General features: G+C 39.0%; 1 protein-coding gene across 1 annotated transcript; it reads left to right on the top strand.

Moving 5' to 3' along the window:
- Positions 1-267: 267 nt before the first annotated feature.
- gabrr3a (gamma-aminobutyric acid type A receptor subunit rho3a) lies at positions 268-12,541 on the top strand. Its single transcript, XM_020633401.3, has 9 exons — positions 268-737; positions 1,318-1,430; positions 4,134-4,201; positions 4,309-4,532; positions 6,776-6,858; positions 7,576-7,713; positions 9,132-9,284; positions 11,492-11,685; positions 11,837-12,541. Exons 1-9 carry the CDS (start codon positions 595-597, stop codon positions 12,137-12,139), a joined length of 1,419 nt encoding a protein of 472 aa, XP_020489057.1. The 5' UTR covers positions 268-594; the 3' UTR covers positions 12,140-12,541.
- Positions 12,542-14,162: the final 1,621 nt, after the last annotated feature.

Below are 14,162 nucleotides of genomic sequence, written 5' to 3'. Positions count from 1 at the left end.
CGTCCTCCCACCCGTCACAGAGCGCAGCGCAATTCGAGGGAAAATCCTGCACTGCGTGAAAAGTAGGCTACAGGCTTTTTATTTTTATCTGGTCAGAATGATGATGAAACCGCTGGTTGTATTATCCCCCCTCCCCTCCCTCTGCTGCATGCAGTTTGTAGGTTACTGAAAGATTTCACCAACCACAGCTAAGAAGATTAGAGAGGAATTAATGGTATTCCTTTGTCATTATAGGAATAAATTGATATTTGGTTTTAAATCAGAGGGAGGGGACATTGGTAGAGTCAGGGCAACATGTTGTGTCAGGAGACGTAAGCAGAGGGATGACACAGAGACAAGCAAACCACGGGGATGCCTGTGCATTGGAGCTAAGCACCGGATATATCTTGACTAATGTTCACCATGTCACAGAAGATGAAAGAGCAGGATAATGCAGACGTAGCGGGGTGTGTGTGTGGCAGGGCAGAATGAGCGCTGCTGGGACATGGACGTGCCAGTAGAGGACAGGGGCAGCTGTGGCATTCCCTGGACGAGACACTAACGAGGCGTGAGGAACGTCTGCGTTCCTTGCGTCTTTCCAGCCCCAGCTTAACCATGAGAGTGGCCCTCCTGGCCTTCAGACTGATGTGCTTGGCCTGGATGTGGCCCGTCACCCACCTCAACGGCAGCCACTACCCCAACAAGAGGAGACACAAGGAGCAGTACGTCGGAGAGAATACCAAACAAAAGCACAGAGGGTGAGCCAAAGTGGGATTTCTCTGCAAATTCCCTTTTTTTTTTAACAGCTGGATACAGTATTTTGTGGATGCTTTTACGTTTTGCTACTTTACAATGTCATCAGAAATATTGTTCGAAAGGTAAGAGTGGGTTCAAGGTGATCATGTGAGGTGACAGGAGATCTGTGCAATTGATTGGAAAAGCGTTGTCTTCAGAGATAAACTGATATTCAGGCTCCTTTTTTGGTTCAGATATGAGGACTTATAGAATGTGAAGACAGATGGAGTATTTAGTGCAAAAAATATATTACCTGGTCAAGGTCAACTCATAATAGAGATACAACAGAGGTCGCTAAATATCTCTGACCCAGTTAGAACTGCGTCAGATCAGTGTCGATATCCTGAAGAGAACTTTTGTTGTCTACAAACCAAGGCCTTCAGTTGTAATCAGACTGCTCAAGTAAAATGAACCATCACAGACTCCCTCAACCAGATGCCTGCTCTGCTTCGAGTGTCTTAGAAAGGGTAAGATGGTGACAGAGAGAGAGAGAGAGAGAGAGAGTTTCCACACAAGCTGTGATTTGATCTTTTTGGTTCTCAGGCGGGTGGACCTTAAGATGAAAAAGCTGGACAGCACCAAATCTATGCTAATTAAATCGGAGCAGCTGCTTCGGATTGAGGACCATGACTTTGCAATGCGGCCCGGCTTCGGAGGTAAGACGCACACCTGATCGTTTTGTTGAATTCGACAGTTCCTGTCATTTTTCGTAACCATATGTTTCCTGGCAACTCAGTGAGGTTAATGTAGGTTACTGTGCTGTCTTTGGTATTACGTACGCCTCCCAAAAAACCTGAGTGACCTAGATTGTCTGCCATGTGAGATGATGATTGCAGACAGTGACAGTACAGATAAAATAATCTGATATGCGTGTCTAGTGGTTCTGTGGATGGAAATGGAAAAAAAAAAAAATCATGTTAGAGAATATTCAAAACATATTTCCCTGTGTCCCAAAGCACACATCTGGATTGTGTATTTGTGTGTGCTTGTAATTCATGTGTGAGCTGTACAAAAAAACACTTTTGTTAAAATAATCGTAGCTTTTGAAACCTCTTGAACACCATGTTCACAATCCCTTTCAATTTAAAATAACTTAAATGGCTTATTCATTGTCAGAAGGGGTAAAGGGCGAGATCCTCATCTCAGGGGTTGGAGAATGTAACAGTCTTTTTGTGAACAGGCCTGCAGGGAGTGGTGACAAGGACATGACATTCAGTTTCCAAATGGGGAATATTGCAACGTGACAAAGAAAATATGCATTGTCATACAAACCCTTCACATAAAGCCTCTTTTGGCACACAATGTGAAGGTCTCCTGAGAGTAACTGACTGGAACAGCTTTCCTGTACCGCCTGTGTCACTGTGTCAACTCTTACGTCATTATGTTTTCCTCGCAAATTATTAGATCTCACAAAATCAGCAAAGACTGTATGATTGTATGATGGGATTGAGTGTTTTGTAAGATTCTTTATTTTTTTCATGCATCAGATCAATTAATCCGATAGTTTGAACAGACGCCCTTTGTTGGCTCCGGAGGGTTTCGTGCCTGTTAGGAGTTCAAAAAGCCTGTGACCTAACGCTGGATAAAAATGAACAGGACTTTACTTTCAGGACCCTGGCTGCCCGATATAATCCCTCCCCCTTGACTACTCCATTGTTATCATAGACGAACGCTTTCCACAGCTTATTCATTAGATAATGGCACAGAGACATCAGTACAGTTTACAGTACACATCATACGTTGGCAGTATTGTGCAATTGGAAAATGACATGAAGACCATTCCATACTAAACACCACATTGGAGGCTTATATTGTAAAATATGATGGCACTTCACCAATCCATCTTGAATTTTGCACTTGTTTTTTTAGATTGTTTCGACCTAAAATTCTTGATTTTGAGCCAGTTGTTTTAAAAGTTGCTTTGTAAATTGGCAGAAGGCTTTTTTTTTTTTTTTTTTTTTTTTTTTTAAATAAAACTGCTGGAACATGTTTATATGCATAATTTCAGTGTGCATAATTGGTGAGGGTTCTTTGTAACTTGAGGAAGAAGATATGCCCGCTCTTTTTCCTTCTTCCTCAGTCTGTGGTTTTTGCACTGCCCTGCACCTGCATGATTTGCGTATAACTGTTCTTTGCTTATCTTACCAGAAAAGCCTATGGATTACAAAAATTCTGACATCACATGCTTGATGAAGATAAAGAATATCTGTGAGGCTGAAGATCTAAATCAGTCAAAATGGCAAGCAGAAAGTACTAAAAGATAAATGTACAGAGGACATAGATGAATTTTAGTAACAGTCACAAACCTGTTCAAAAAGAGAAACAACACATTACATTGATGCTGTTTCAATATTTAATAAGGCTGATATGGTGGAATAAAATGTTTGATAAGAGACTGGTGGATTTCACCATATTCAAGATAAGGTCCCATAAACGTTCACCAGAAAGAAAAAAACCTGGTTGGTTTCCTGGCTCTGACCTCTTGTGCAGATTTCCCCCCAAGGTTTGCTTTGTATTGCTTTGTGTGATGTGTTCTTAAATGCCAATTGATGAGACTGTTGGTGTCAGTGAGCTTTTGTATCTGTAAGCTTGATATGCTTCAGATTTACAATGAAAATGGTGGTTAAAGAAAATGAACTAATGAACTTTTAATTGTTCATCTGCATGTTTTCAAAAAGTAAAATTTAAAAAGTGTGAATCCATGTAGGCCGTTGTAAGAGCTTAAACTATTATTTTTTTTAACTGCTTCATGAACTAAAGAACAATACTAATATGTCAGAAAGATAACTTAAAAGGTACCGATTTCCATTCAACTTGATGTAGAGGTGAAACATAGGTCAACCCATTAAACCCATTAAACCTCGGCAGGGATCCAGACCACGGTCAATAATAATGAACACATTGTATCACCTCTATGTGTATGGCAGAGTGAAAATACACAAAAGCCGTGGACTATTGGCCTAGGCTATGGTCCGCTCTTCCAAATGCATTTTTCGTTTTCTTGTAAATTTCAGTTTTAGTGTCCTGTAAGGAATCTCATAATACTATTTAATTAGTTATAGCTCATCCAGAAATAAAATGTATGTATTTGTTGTGTCTGGCCCATTGGATTACCTGTTGGATTACATAGGAACCAGTGAGGTGATGTTATTACGAGGAATTCAGCTGAATGCAACTTTAAGCTGAATCATGTTTTAGAACCAGCATGATGTCTGGGTCATCATTTCAGACGTGGCTTATATCTTATCAGTAGTAGGATTTACACATATACTGGATAATCTCTGCCAGTTGTGCACACAGATGATTCATGGAAAATATGACACTGTTTATAATCCATTTCACGTTTGACCTTTTTGCAGGTTCAGCTATTCCTGTGGGCATCGACGTCCAGGTAGAGAGCATAGACAGCATATCGGAAGTTAACATGGTTCGTGCATCTCTAGAACCTCTGTAGTACGCTAACCAGTATTTGGTTTCTCTTTTTAAGCATTGGCTTTGAACGTAACTTTTTTTGATGTATGTGATTTTTTTCAGGACTTCACCATGACATTGTACCTGAGGCATTACTGGCAGGACGATCGCCTGGCCTTCCCCTCAAGCAGCAACAAGAGTCGAACTTTTGATGCACGTCTTGTAAAGAAGATTTGGGTTCCTGACGTGTTCTTTGTTCACTCTAAGCGTTCTTTTATCCACGATACAACCATGGAGAACATCATGCTGAGGGTTTTTCCAGATGGAAATATCCTCTATAGTGTCAGGTAAAAAAAGTGCCTCTTCTGTCACGACTCATAAAGTGATCACGATCATCAAAGTAGGAATGAACAGCAGCTGCAACCACATTGGCAAAATTACAGGAAAATGGCAGATCAACTCAGTCCATCCAGTGTTTTGAAGAGGTTTTTTGGGCATACAACATATTCCTATTATGACTGATTTAAATACAGCTTTTTTTTTTTTAAATATTCCAAAACAAAATGCATTGTTAGAAGCCTTTTTTTGTATGTCAAGTTCTGCATCTACAGTACGCAAAAGGGACAGACATTAAACTGGGAAGTAGAAGCAGCTGTGGCCCAGCGGTAGAGTCAGTTGTCTCTCAACCGAAAGGTTGGGGGTTAAATCCCCAGCTTTGAGTGTTGCTGAGTGTTTGAGTGTTCAGAAGACAAAAAAAGGACTAAACAAGTTCAAGTCCATTTACCATTTAGCGTAGCTTTCGCCAGCATCGATCAAGCCACTTTAATAGCCTTGACTGGTTTACTTCCTATCTTTGAAACTGGCAATTTTTTGTCTCAGTCAATTCATTCATCCCTTCTACTGCATAGAAGTCATGCAGTACCATAAGGCTCAATTCTTGTCCAATTTTGTTTTACCTTTACATCATCATATCATCTGTCATCATAAAATTTCATTACATCCATAAAACCCACCGTATACAATAAACTGGCTATGTCACACAACTGACAAAACACAAATGCTTCTTATTGGCCTTGAGAATATTCAGAACCAGATCCAGCTACTGCTCAGCCCACTATTCCCAAATGTTAAAGCCAAGTTAGAAACTTGGGGGTTGTATTTGATTGTGACCTAAGTTTTAATCAAAACACTAAGAAACACTGGTTCAATCTTGCTTTTATCAACTTGGAACACATCAAAGATTAGTTCAATTTTATATTTTAACAACACAAAAAAAATATATTTATGTTTTTATTTCACGGCTGGATTACTGTAACGCCCTTTTAAAATGCTTCAATACAAAAGCAATAGCACAACTTCGGATTGTAGAACTCTGCAGCCAGACTTCTCACAAGGACAAAGTGCATCACTCACATCACTTGGGAGTTTGCTCATTCAGTCTACATGTGTTTTTTGGACTTGAAGAAGGCTTATGACCTTGTCCCTTGGGAGGTCATGTTGGGGTTGCTGCGGAAGATTGGGTCCTAGGCCGCTGCTACAAGTCATCTCTGTATGAGCAAAGTAGGGGCTGTGTTCAGCATCCTCGGCATAAAGTCAGACACCTTCCCGGTGCGTGTTGGCATGGCCAGGGTTGCCCCTTGTCACCAATTCTGTTTGTGATTTTCAAGAACAGGATCTCAGGGTGCACCTGGGGGGAAGAGGGTTTCCACTTTGGGGGCCTCAAAATCTCATATCTGCTTTTTGCAGATGATGAGGTTTTGTTAGCTTCCTCATTCTGGGACCAACAGCAGGCATTGGGGTTTGCAGCTGAGTGCGAAGCAGCTAGGATGAGGGTCAGCACCTCCAAGTCCAAGACCATGTTTTTATGACGGAAAAAAACGAGTCCTGTAGAATCTGCCAGTTAGGTTTTCCAAGAGGGACTAAAATGACCCAAACACAAAGTGCAAGAAGAACTATTCAGCAGTATATTTGAGGACAGTCGAGACAAAGTGTAGCTATGGCAGCAAATTCCATTCAAACTATTCAAAAAATCTAAAGATCATTGTATTGCATAACAATTAAACTATGCCTTTTTAGGAAGAGGTTCGGTCATATCTACTTTTCTTCTCTAATCTTACACGTGCTATAAATCAAATTGAATGAGTCAATATTCATATATTAAAATATCACCTTTTGAAAATAACTTAAATGAAGACATAAAACATCCACTAGACTATTAATGTATGGTTTAGTGAGCAAAGCCTAAAAGTCACATGAGAGTATGGCCAGTTGGCTTTCAGACTCATTATATCCATTTCAGCCACAGCTGTTGACAATATGGCGTCACCGCTAACAGCTTGCTGCAATCAGTGAGCCGATCATGCACTGACACAGTAATTAAATGAACGAATCAGTTTATATAATCATATACATCTTTACTGTTTAAAATAAATCCAGTGAACATGTGACTAGCTAGCTGGCTGACGTAAATCTACGCAGGCTGTTCTTAACGGCAGTAATTCAAATATTACATTTTTATGAGAACACAGTGGTTGATTGTGAAAGACTGCTTATTTCACGTAGGCCTCTCTTTAACTATAATGTGTTTCAGGATCACCGTGACTGCACTTTGCTCCATGGACTTCAGCAGTTTCCCTCTGGACACACAGAATTGCTCTCTGGAGCTGGAGAGCTGTGAGTATCAAACTACAGTGGGACGATGTGGACGTTTGGTGTCTGATAAGATATCCAAAGCTGTACTTATTTTGATGTGTTAAGCTTGTGTAACAACCCTCTTAACAAAATGTGCCCACTCTACATTTTAAGCAAATAACAAATAACCCTTTTCTGCAACACTGGTTTGTTTTTGAAAGGCCCTTGCAAGTGATAGTTCTGACATTAAAAAAAACGATTGATCAGTTTCCATGTTGCTAGTCAAAACCCCTGATGGATATGTTTTGGGGTTGACTGAGTGGACGCACTCTGTAATACTCACAGTCCATTACCATACACCATGAACACACAGTCACATCACAATCTTCTTTTAACATAGAAAAATTGAGTGGTAATCCTCAATCAGGTCAATCTCTGTCCATTACACATTTTTGTATTTCCAAAGCGGGATTTACAAGGGATTCTGTTTTCATTCTATCCCTCTCTGAACTTGAAGTTGGTTACAAATAACAACAGAGTCAGAATTAATTTCCATATAAAGTTTGAAGATTTTTTTTTTTGTCTCTTAGGCCAGCTGCTCTTTCTTTATTTCACTTTCTGTCTAACATATATTTTTGGGTAAATAAAGCATGGATCCTGATCTCAGAGGAGAGTCGGGAGTCCCATTTCTGTGCACTCCCTCGTCCCCTCTAAGAAACACATCCATGACTCTTCCTCCCTTCTCTCCTCTTTTTGAAGATGCCTACAATGAGAACGACCTAATGCTCTACTGGAAGAACGGAAACGATTCATTAAGGACTGACGAGATCGTGCTCTCTCAGTTTTTTGTGGAAGACTTCCAGCCTTCCTTTGGGCTTGCCTTCTACAGCAGTACTGGTATGTGAGGTTGGAGCCTGGGGGCCCTCTGAGCTGTACCCGGATTGGGAAAAACCAGAGAGCTCCTGACTTTATCAATACAGTTTATACCACAAAACCCTAATGTCCTTCTGCTTCTAAAAGCTATGAAAGTACTGTGCTAACAACAGCTTCAAACAGTAAGAATGATGGGATTATAATGCCCTGATTTTAAAAAACAACAACTTATTTTTCAAACCTCAGAGCTAGATTATAAGATTAATACTGAAACACTCTCATCTGTAACTGCAAATCTGAATATGCAACCAAAGCCAGCAGCTAACTGTCAGTCATACTGTTTATCAAACCATTTGTTACCCTTTTCCTATACAAGCGTCTATATAAGTATGATGTTTTACCTATAAGAAGCAGGTTCGACTTTGTTTCCAGTAAGCACCACCTGATCATTAAGTTAGTAGTTATTGAACATCAGAGAAACAAGCTGAGCAGGACTAGCAGCTCACAGCCTAATCAAAGAAGATATGAGAGAAATAGATTTTTCATGTGAGGCTGCTGTGTTTAGTGTGTTTACCTGTTTCAATTGCCTGGTTCATTTGTTGTGGAAAGTAAAACCCTTCTTTGGCTAATCCACCTGCTGGTAAAAACATCTTTCTTGGACTCTCTTTATAAGCGTACATGCATGAATCCAGTGCTGTTTATCCTGTATTGCTGTGTTCAACGACACAGTTTGAAAAATAAGTCAATATTAGACTGAAAAAATGCCAATCAGCTAAGAAATGATAAGCTGTTTGCATGACATCATTTAGTAGCTCACACCTACCCTTTCAAAGTTACCTGAACTTTATCCATTATGGAAATAGTGAAATAGTATCTTTCGGAGACATTGGTCATTTCCATTACCTAATACATTTCAAAAACATTTCAAGCTCAATTTGAGGAGATAATATCGCCTTGATTTTAAAGCACATACTTAAGATATCCTCATGTGCTTTTAAATCTTGTAACATTGCTTCCTTGGGATCCTTTTTAATTTAATCAGAGAGTTGTTGGTCAATGGCTGACTGCTAAGTCCACTTTTATAAAGCCTGTCTGTGTCTGCTGTCACAGTTTTAGTGTGAGAAAGAAGGATAGAAAAGGCAGCAGGCAGATTTCCTTCCCAGTGTGAAATAATCTTGTTGGAACATATCCACTTTAAGAGGTTTTTATATAACCTCAGCTCTAGACGAAATAATTACTTTCTTAGCTGAGTTCTAGCTTCTTCTTGTAGGTTCATGTTGTACTTTCTTGGATCCTCAACATAATCCTTTGCATGTGTTTTTTTAAACATTTTCCAGAGTTTTTTTTTTCTTGTTTTCTGCTGCCACTCTCAGTTGTATTGCCCCCGCTTCCCCACCCTGCCAGCCCCACCTCCACTTCGTGTCTATTTATCTGTGTTTCAGGTTGGTACAATCGGCTCTACATAAACTTCATTCTCAGGAGGCATATCTTCTTCTTCATGCTACAGACTTACTTTCCCACCATGCTGATGGTGATGCTGTCCTGGGTCTCTTTCTGGATAGACAGGAGGGCTGTACCTGCCCGTGTCTCTCTCGGTACTGAGACTCTGTTGTACTTTCTGGAGCCTACAAAACAAACATACACATGTTTATACACAAAACTGTAGAATTACAACTTTGGATACGAATTAGTACAAACATAAAAGCTACACCTGTTGTGTACTCGTTTGTTTTATTCCAGTCAGTGGTTAGTTAAAAATATTAACAACACTTCTGTTTATATGCAGCTGGTTAGGTCAGACCAAGGTAGTGTATCCTCCTCCCACAGCAGTTCTCTTAAACTTACATTTACTCTTCTATACATTTTAGTGTTTCTGACTATACAGGTGAAATACTAGGTACTTTCATTGCATGCATTACAGGAAAGCATTTCAACAGTCACACACTATTGACCTGCTAAACGTTCCTCTGATGCTCTGACCACCAACACTGTGTCTGGTGTCTCCTTGTGTTAAGACTGAAACTGGGAAAAAACTCATCTGATAGAAAGGAATTTAAATAAGCTAAATGCCAGCATACTAATAGCCTATATGTATTGTGTTTGATTTGGTAAATATGTTGAAAACATAAATTCGGTGCACAAAGCGTCACAGAGTGAACACACCAACGACTAAAGACTAAAAGTCCCTACTATACTTTTTATATTTTAAAAAATACAACATAATGACCAATTGTGTTCAAAACTCACCTCTTTCCATTTTACATAGTCAGCGAATGGGTTACAGCGTTTTAACCTTACAACTGTTTTGTTATATTATGTGACCATGTTAACTGGTGACTTCCGGCCAAATGGGTCTGTAATATTTAAATATTAAATATATATATATACATATTAAATAGGAAAGTAGCTGCCCCTGTGATTGTGTTTTTCATTTAAGACAACTGAGGAGTATAGTTTGACATTGCGGTTAAAAACTTTTTAAAAAAAAAGCGGCATCCGCAGGGTCAGCTAGTTATCCTCTTTCAGTGTCCAACAGCTGGTGTAACCATGACAACGAGAGGCATTTTACTAAAAGTCACCTGTTAACATGATAATTTGTTAAACTGAATCACCGTAGTAAAGGTGAAAGCGCTAATACCTCTAACTAAGCAAACTAGACAAAAACACATTAAAATAACACATAGGCCTACGTTTTTACGAATGAAAATGATATTCTTGCAAACTTTGAACTCTTGTCTGCCAGGTGCTTAACAAACAAAAGTTCGTTGTGGACGACTCACCTGTAGTTTTACCGTTCCTACTGGTGTCACTCTTTCAAAATAAAAGCTCCGGCTTTTACATTTTTACCAGCCGAAAGTGTTTCACAAAACTTAGAAAAAGGATGAATTTACACAGTGACGATTTCTTGAAGAGCTGCAGTGACTGTAGAGATTTGTCAACACAGTGCAAGAAGACAACCAACAGGGACTAGCTTATTCCTCACCGTATATTCTCTTTAGAAAATAATATAATAGTATAATAGATAATCATAAAAAACACATGAACATCTTATTTATTAAAATTTGTAATAATTTAAAGATAGCAGATTTTTTATTTTATTTATTTATTTATTTGTTTTAGGGACAGTGCATATTAATGAACAGCTGTAAAAAATACCAGATTATAGCAGAAGTGCTAGTTTCTATCTGTTGTCCCTAGGCAGGTAACAGAGAAAGACAAATTACAAATAAAATACAAATATAAATACAAAGGCACAAGTGACAAGTGACACAAGACAATAATAGAGGTTAAAGGTTAAAGGTGGTCACAAACTTGGTTTTCTTTTATCCACTGTTTGAGGTGTGTTTTGAAGGTTGCATATGTTTGTGGGTCTGTTATTGTGAGTGGGAGAATATTCCAATATTTAGTTCCTTTGACTGACAGAACAGTTTGTCCGAATGTAGTGCATCTGTATGGATAAAGCGTATGTGGTTTAATCAAATTAAAATTTGTGAAAAGAAATGATTAGGTCTTTTTTGTTTACTTTGCTTATTTGGCTGTAAATAATACAGTATGACTCAGACTGGAACATTTTTTTTCTCCATTCAAAAACTAATTGAGCGTGAAACATTCATGCACCTATTAACCCCATACTCAAGTGGATAATTGAACAATGCAACTCTTGCCATGCCCATTGGTAACCACTCCAAAAAATACTTTGATGAACTCTTTGACTTATCTGTTCATCTTAACAATGGATGTCATTTGTGAGACAACATTTTTAACTCTCATGTTATAATGTACTGCTCTTTTCTGTTTCCAGGTATCACCACTGTTCTGACAATGTCCACTATCATCACTGGTGTCTCAGCCTCTATGCCGCAGGTGTCTTACGTCAAAGCCGTAGACATCTACTTGTGGGCAAGCTTCCTGTTTGTCTTTCTTTCTGTCATTGAGTACGCTGCCGTCAACTATTTCACCACAGTGGAAGAGATGAAGAAGCTCAAGAGGGCAAGGGTAACTCAAGTTTTTTTTTTTTTTTTTTTTTGATTCATTGCTTGTCTTCTTAAATCTCATGTGACACATGTGACCCACAGAGAATCATTTCCTGCCATCTGGAGCTCGCTTACCTCAGTCTTACCCTCCTCTCCTCTCTTTGTCACTGCAGATCCCCGAGTCCTACGACGCCTCCCAGGCTATGGCATTTGATGGCTGTTTCCATGACAACGAAATTGACCTGGCTTCTTTTCCAGAGGTCGCCAGCACCCCAAACACAGAGAGGAACACCCAGGCTCGAAACTCTACTGTCTCTGCTCCCACAGAGGGCACCAGGCTACGCCGCAAGCACCCTGTAAAACAAAACCTCAGCTTCATAATGAGCAACAGCTACATGATTGACTCTTATTCCAGAGTCATATTCCCCATGGCTTACCTGCTCTTCAACATAATTTACTGGAGTTTGTATGCATAACAATGCAAGAGAAAACCATAGTTTTTTGATCATGGTTTGACACCCAGTGGTAGCAATAAGCTTACTTACAGCTTGATACTGTGTCATGGCATGCGTGACCTGAAGATTGCACAGTGCTTGAGTTGAGCTGATGAGTGATATCTTGAAGGGAGTCTGCTGCTGAAGAAGCATTCAGTTGTAACCTGGAGCGATCAGCTTTAGCACTGAATGTCCGTTATTTTCATGGATGTTCATTTGTGTTTTGTTTTTTGACATGCCTGTTTTATAAAGAGAAAATGATCAACAATATATAATATATATTAAATAACAAATATATTTACATTTTTAGATTTATTTCATTGCTCAAATATACACACAGACATTACATTGTATAATAACTGTATGCAAAATAAAAACATGCTCTTCAAAATGTGTGTCAAGCTTTAATTTTTGCTAAAGTTACATTGATTGATTTTATTCTACTTTATAAATGATAATGTTCATATGGATTTACTATTTTAAACATAACTACAAGCTATATGATAACAATAACAGATTAGAGTTTGATTTTACGGTATTTATGTAAGAAGTCGATGAGGATTGGATAGTGGAGAAAATACAGAGGGAGGGGATTACACATGCCATAGGGTCACTTATACTGGGGTTGCATAACATTGCGCGGTGGTACACGAAGCCAGCAGGTTGTCAGGTTCATCAGGGGTGATGGATGGATAATGTGATGAGTAGATACAATTAAAAAATGATGAAAATTGACCCATTCAAAAAGCTCAGTGGTGGACTCATAAATCTCAAATATGGCTTTAAGTTACCATTAGGTAATTAAATCTGTAATATAAAGGCGTAGTGGTTCACTCTTTTTTTTTATACATTAAGAGCATGTTAGAGAACTAAACCAAACAACCTCCACCATGCGGTGCCAGAGCTGCAATAATACAGATATCCTCACAAGACTACTACTACCCTGTACATTTGGCGTCACAATCCTCTACATGGAAGTCTTCTGTACAATCTGTTGTAAATGCTGAAGTATGTTGCAAAAACGCAATGAACTGCTCCAGACCTCAAATGATGACGAAATTAACCCTTCAAATCCCCTTAAAGTTACATAGACAAGTCAGTCAAAGGTTGTTGATTATCGGAGAAACTGTTTGATCTGCTCTGCCATCTGTGTTTCTCAAACTTTTTTGAGCTTTCACTCTCTAGTACTCCCTCTGGTGTACAGAGAGAGAACTACAACTTTACTTTGTGTCTCACAAACTCAAACTGACACAGACCCAATACTATACTGTGCAATGAGGTGTACTTGAGGTTCTTTTGGGGGTAATACATAGTCAAAAAAAATATATATTTTATTCCTAAATGCAGATCAAAATACTGTACTAGCATAAAGAAAACACAAACTTTGTTCAACAGGTTGACAGACCTCTTTCAGCATCCTTATTTAAATACTCTTTTTAAATTTCTGGCCATTTTATGCCTTTATTGATAGGGCAGTATAGAGGGAGAGAGAGAGAGAGAGCGAGAGAGCGAGCGAGAGAGAGAGAGAAAGAGAGAGAGAGAGAGAGAGAGAGAGAGAGAGAGAGAGAGAAAGAGAGAGAGAGAGAGAGAGAGATGAAATATTGGGACGGAATTGGGAAAGATATGCAGCAAATGTTGAGGGTTGGGCTTGAACCCAGGACAGCAGCAGGGACTCTATAGCCTCTGCTTATGTGGCGCACAATCCCCCCGTGCCAAACCAGTGCTCTGTGCCAGAATATTTTATCATTTTATCCAACTTTTTTCTTATGGCTTTTTGACCTGCAGGCCTCATGTCCCGGTGTTTTTTTTTTTCGAATTATCCAGTGGTCTGTTTACTTAAAACTGGTTTGACATGTTGCTTTTCATCACTCTTCACATTTTAGTTATACAAGCTGTAATGCTTGGGTGTTACTGTCAAAGCCTTTTCTTATGACAGAGTTGTTGATAATGTTCTCAGGTTTGCTGATGTCATGAATTAAACAATTCATCTCAGTGTTCAGTACAT

Source organism: Labrus bergylta, chromosome 14 (assembly GCF_963930695.1).
Source record: "Labrus bergylta chromosome 14, fLabBer1.1, whole genome shotgun sequence".
Lineage (NCBI taxonomy): Eukaryota > Metazoa > Chordata > Actinopteri > Labriformes > Labridae > Labrus > Labrus bergylta.
Note: the sequence above shows the minus strand (reverse complement) of the source record. Positions and strands in the feature narration are given on the sequence as shown.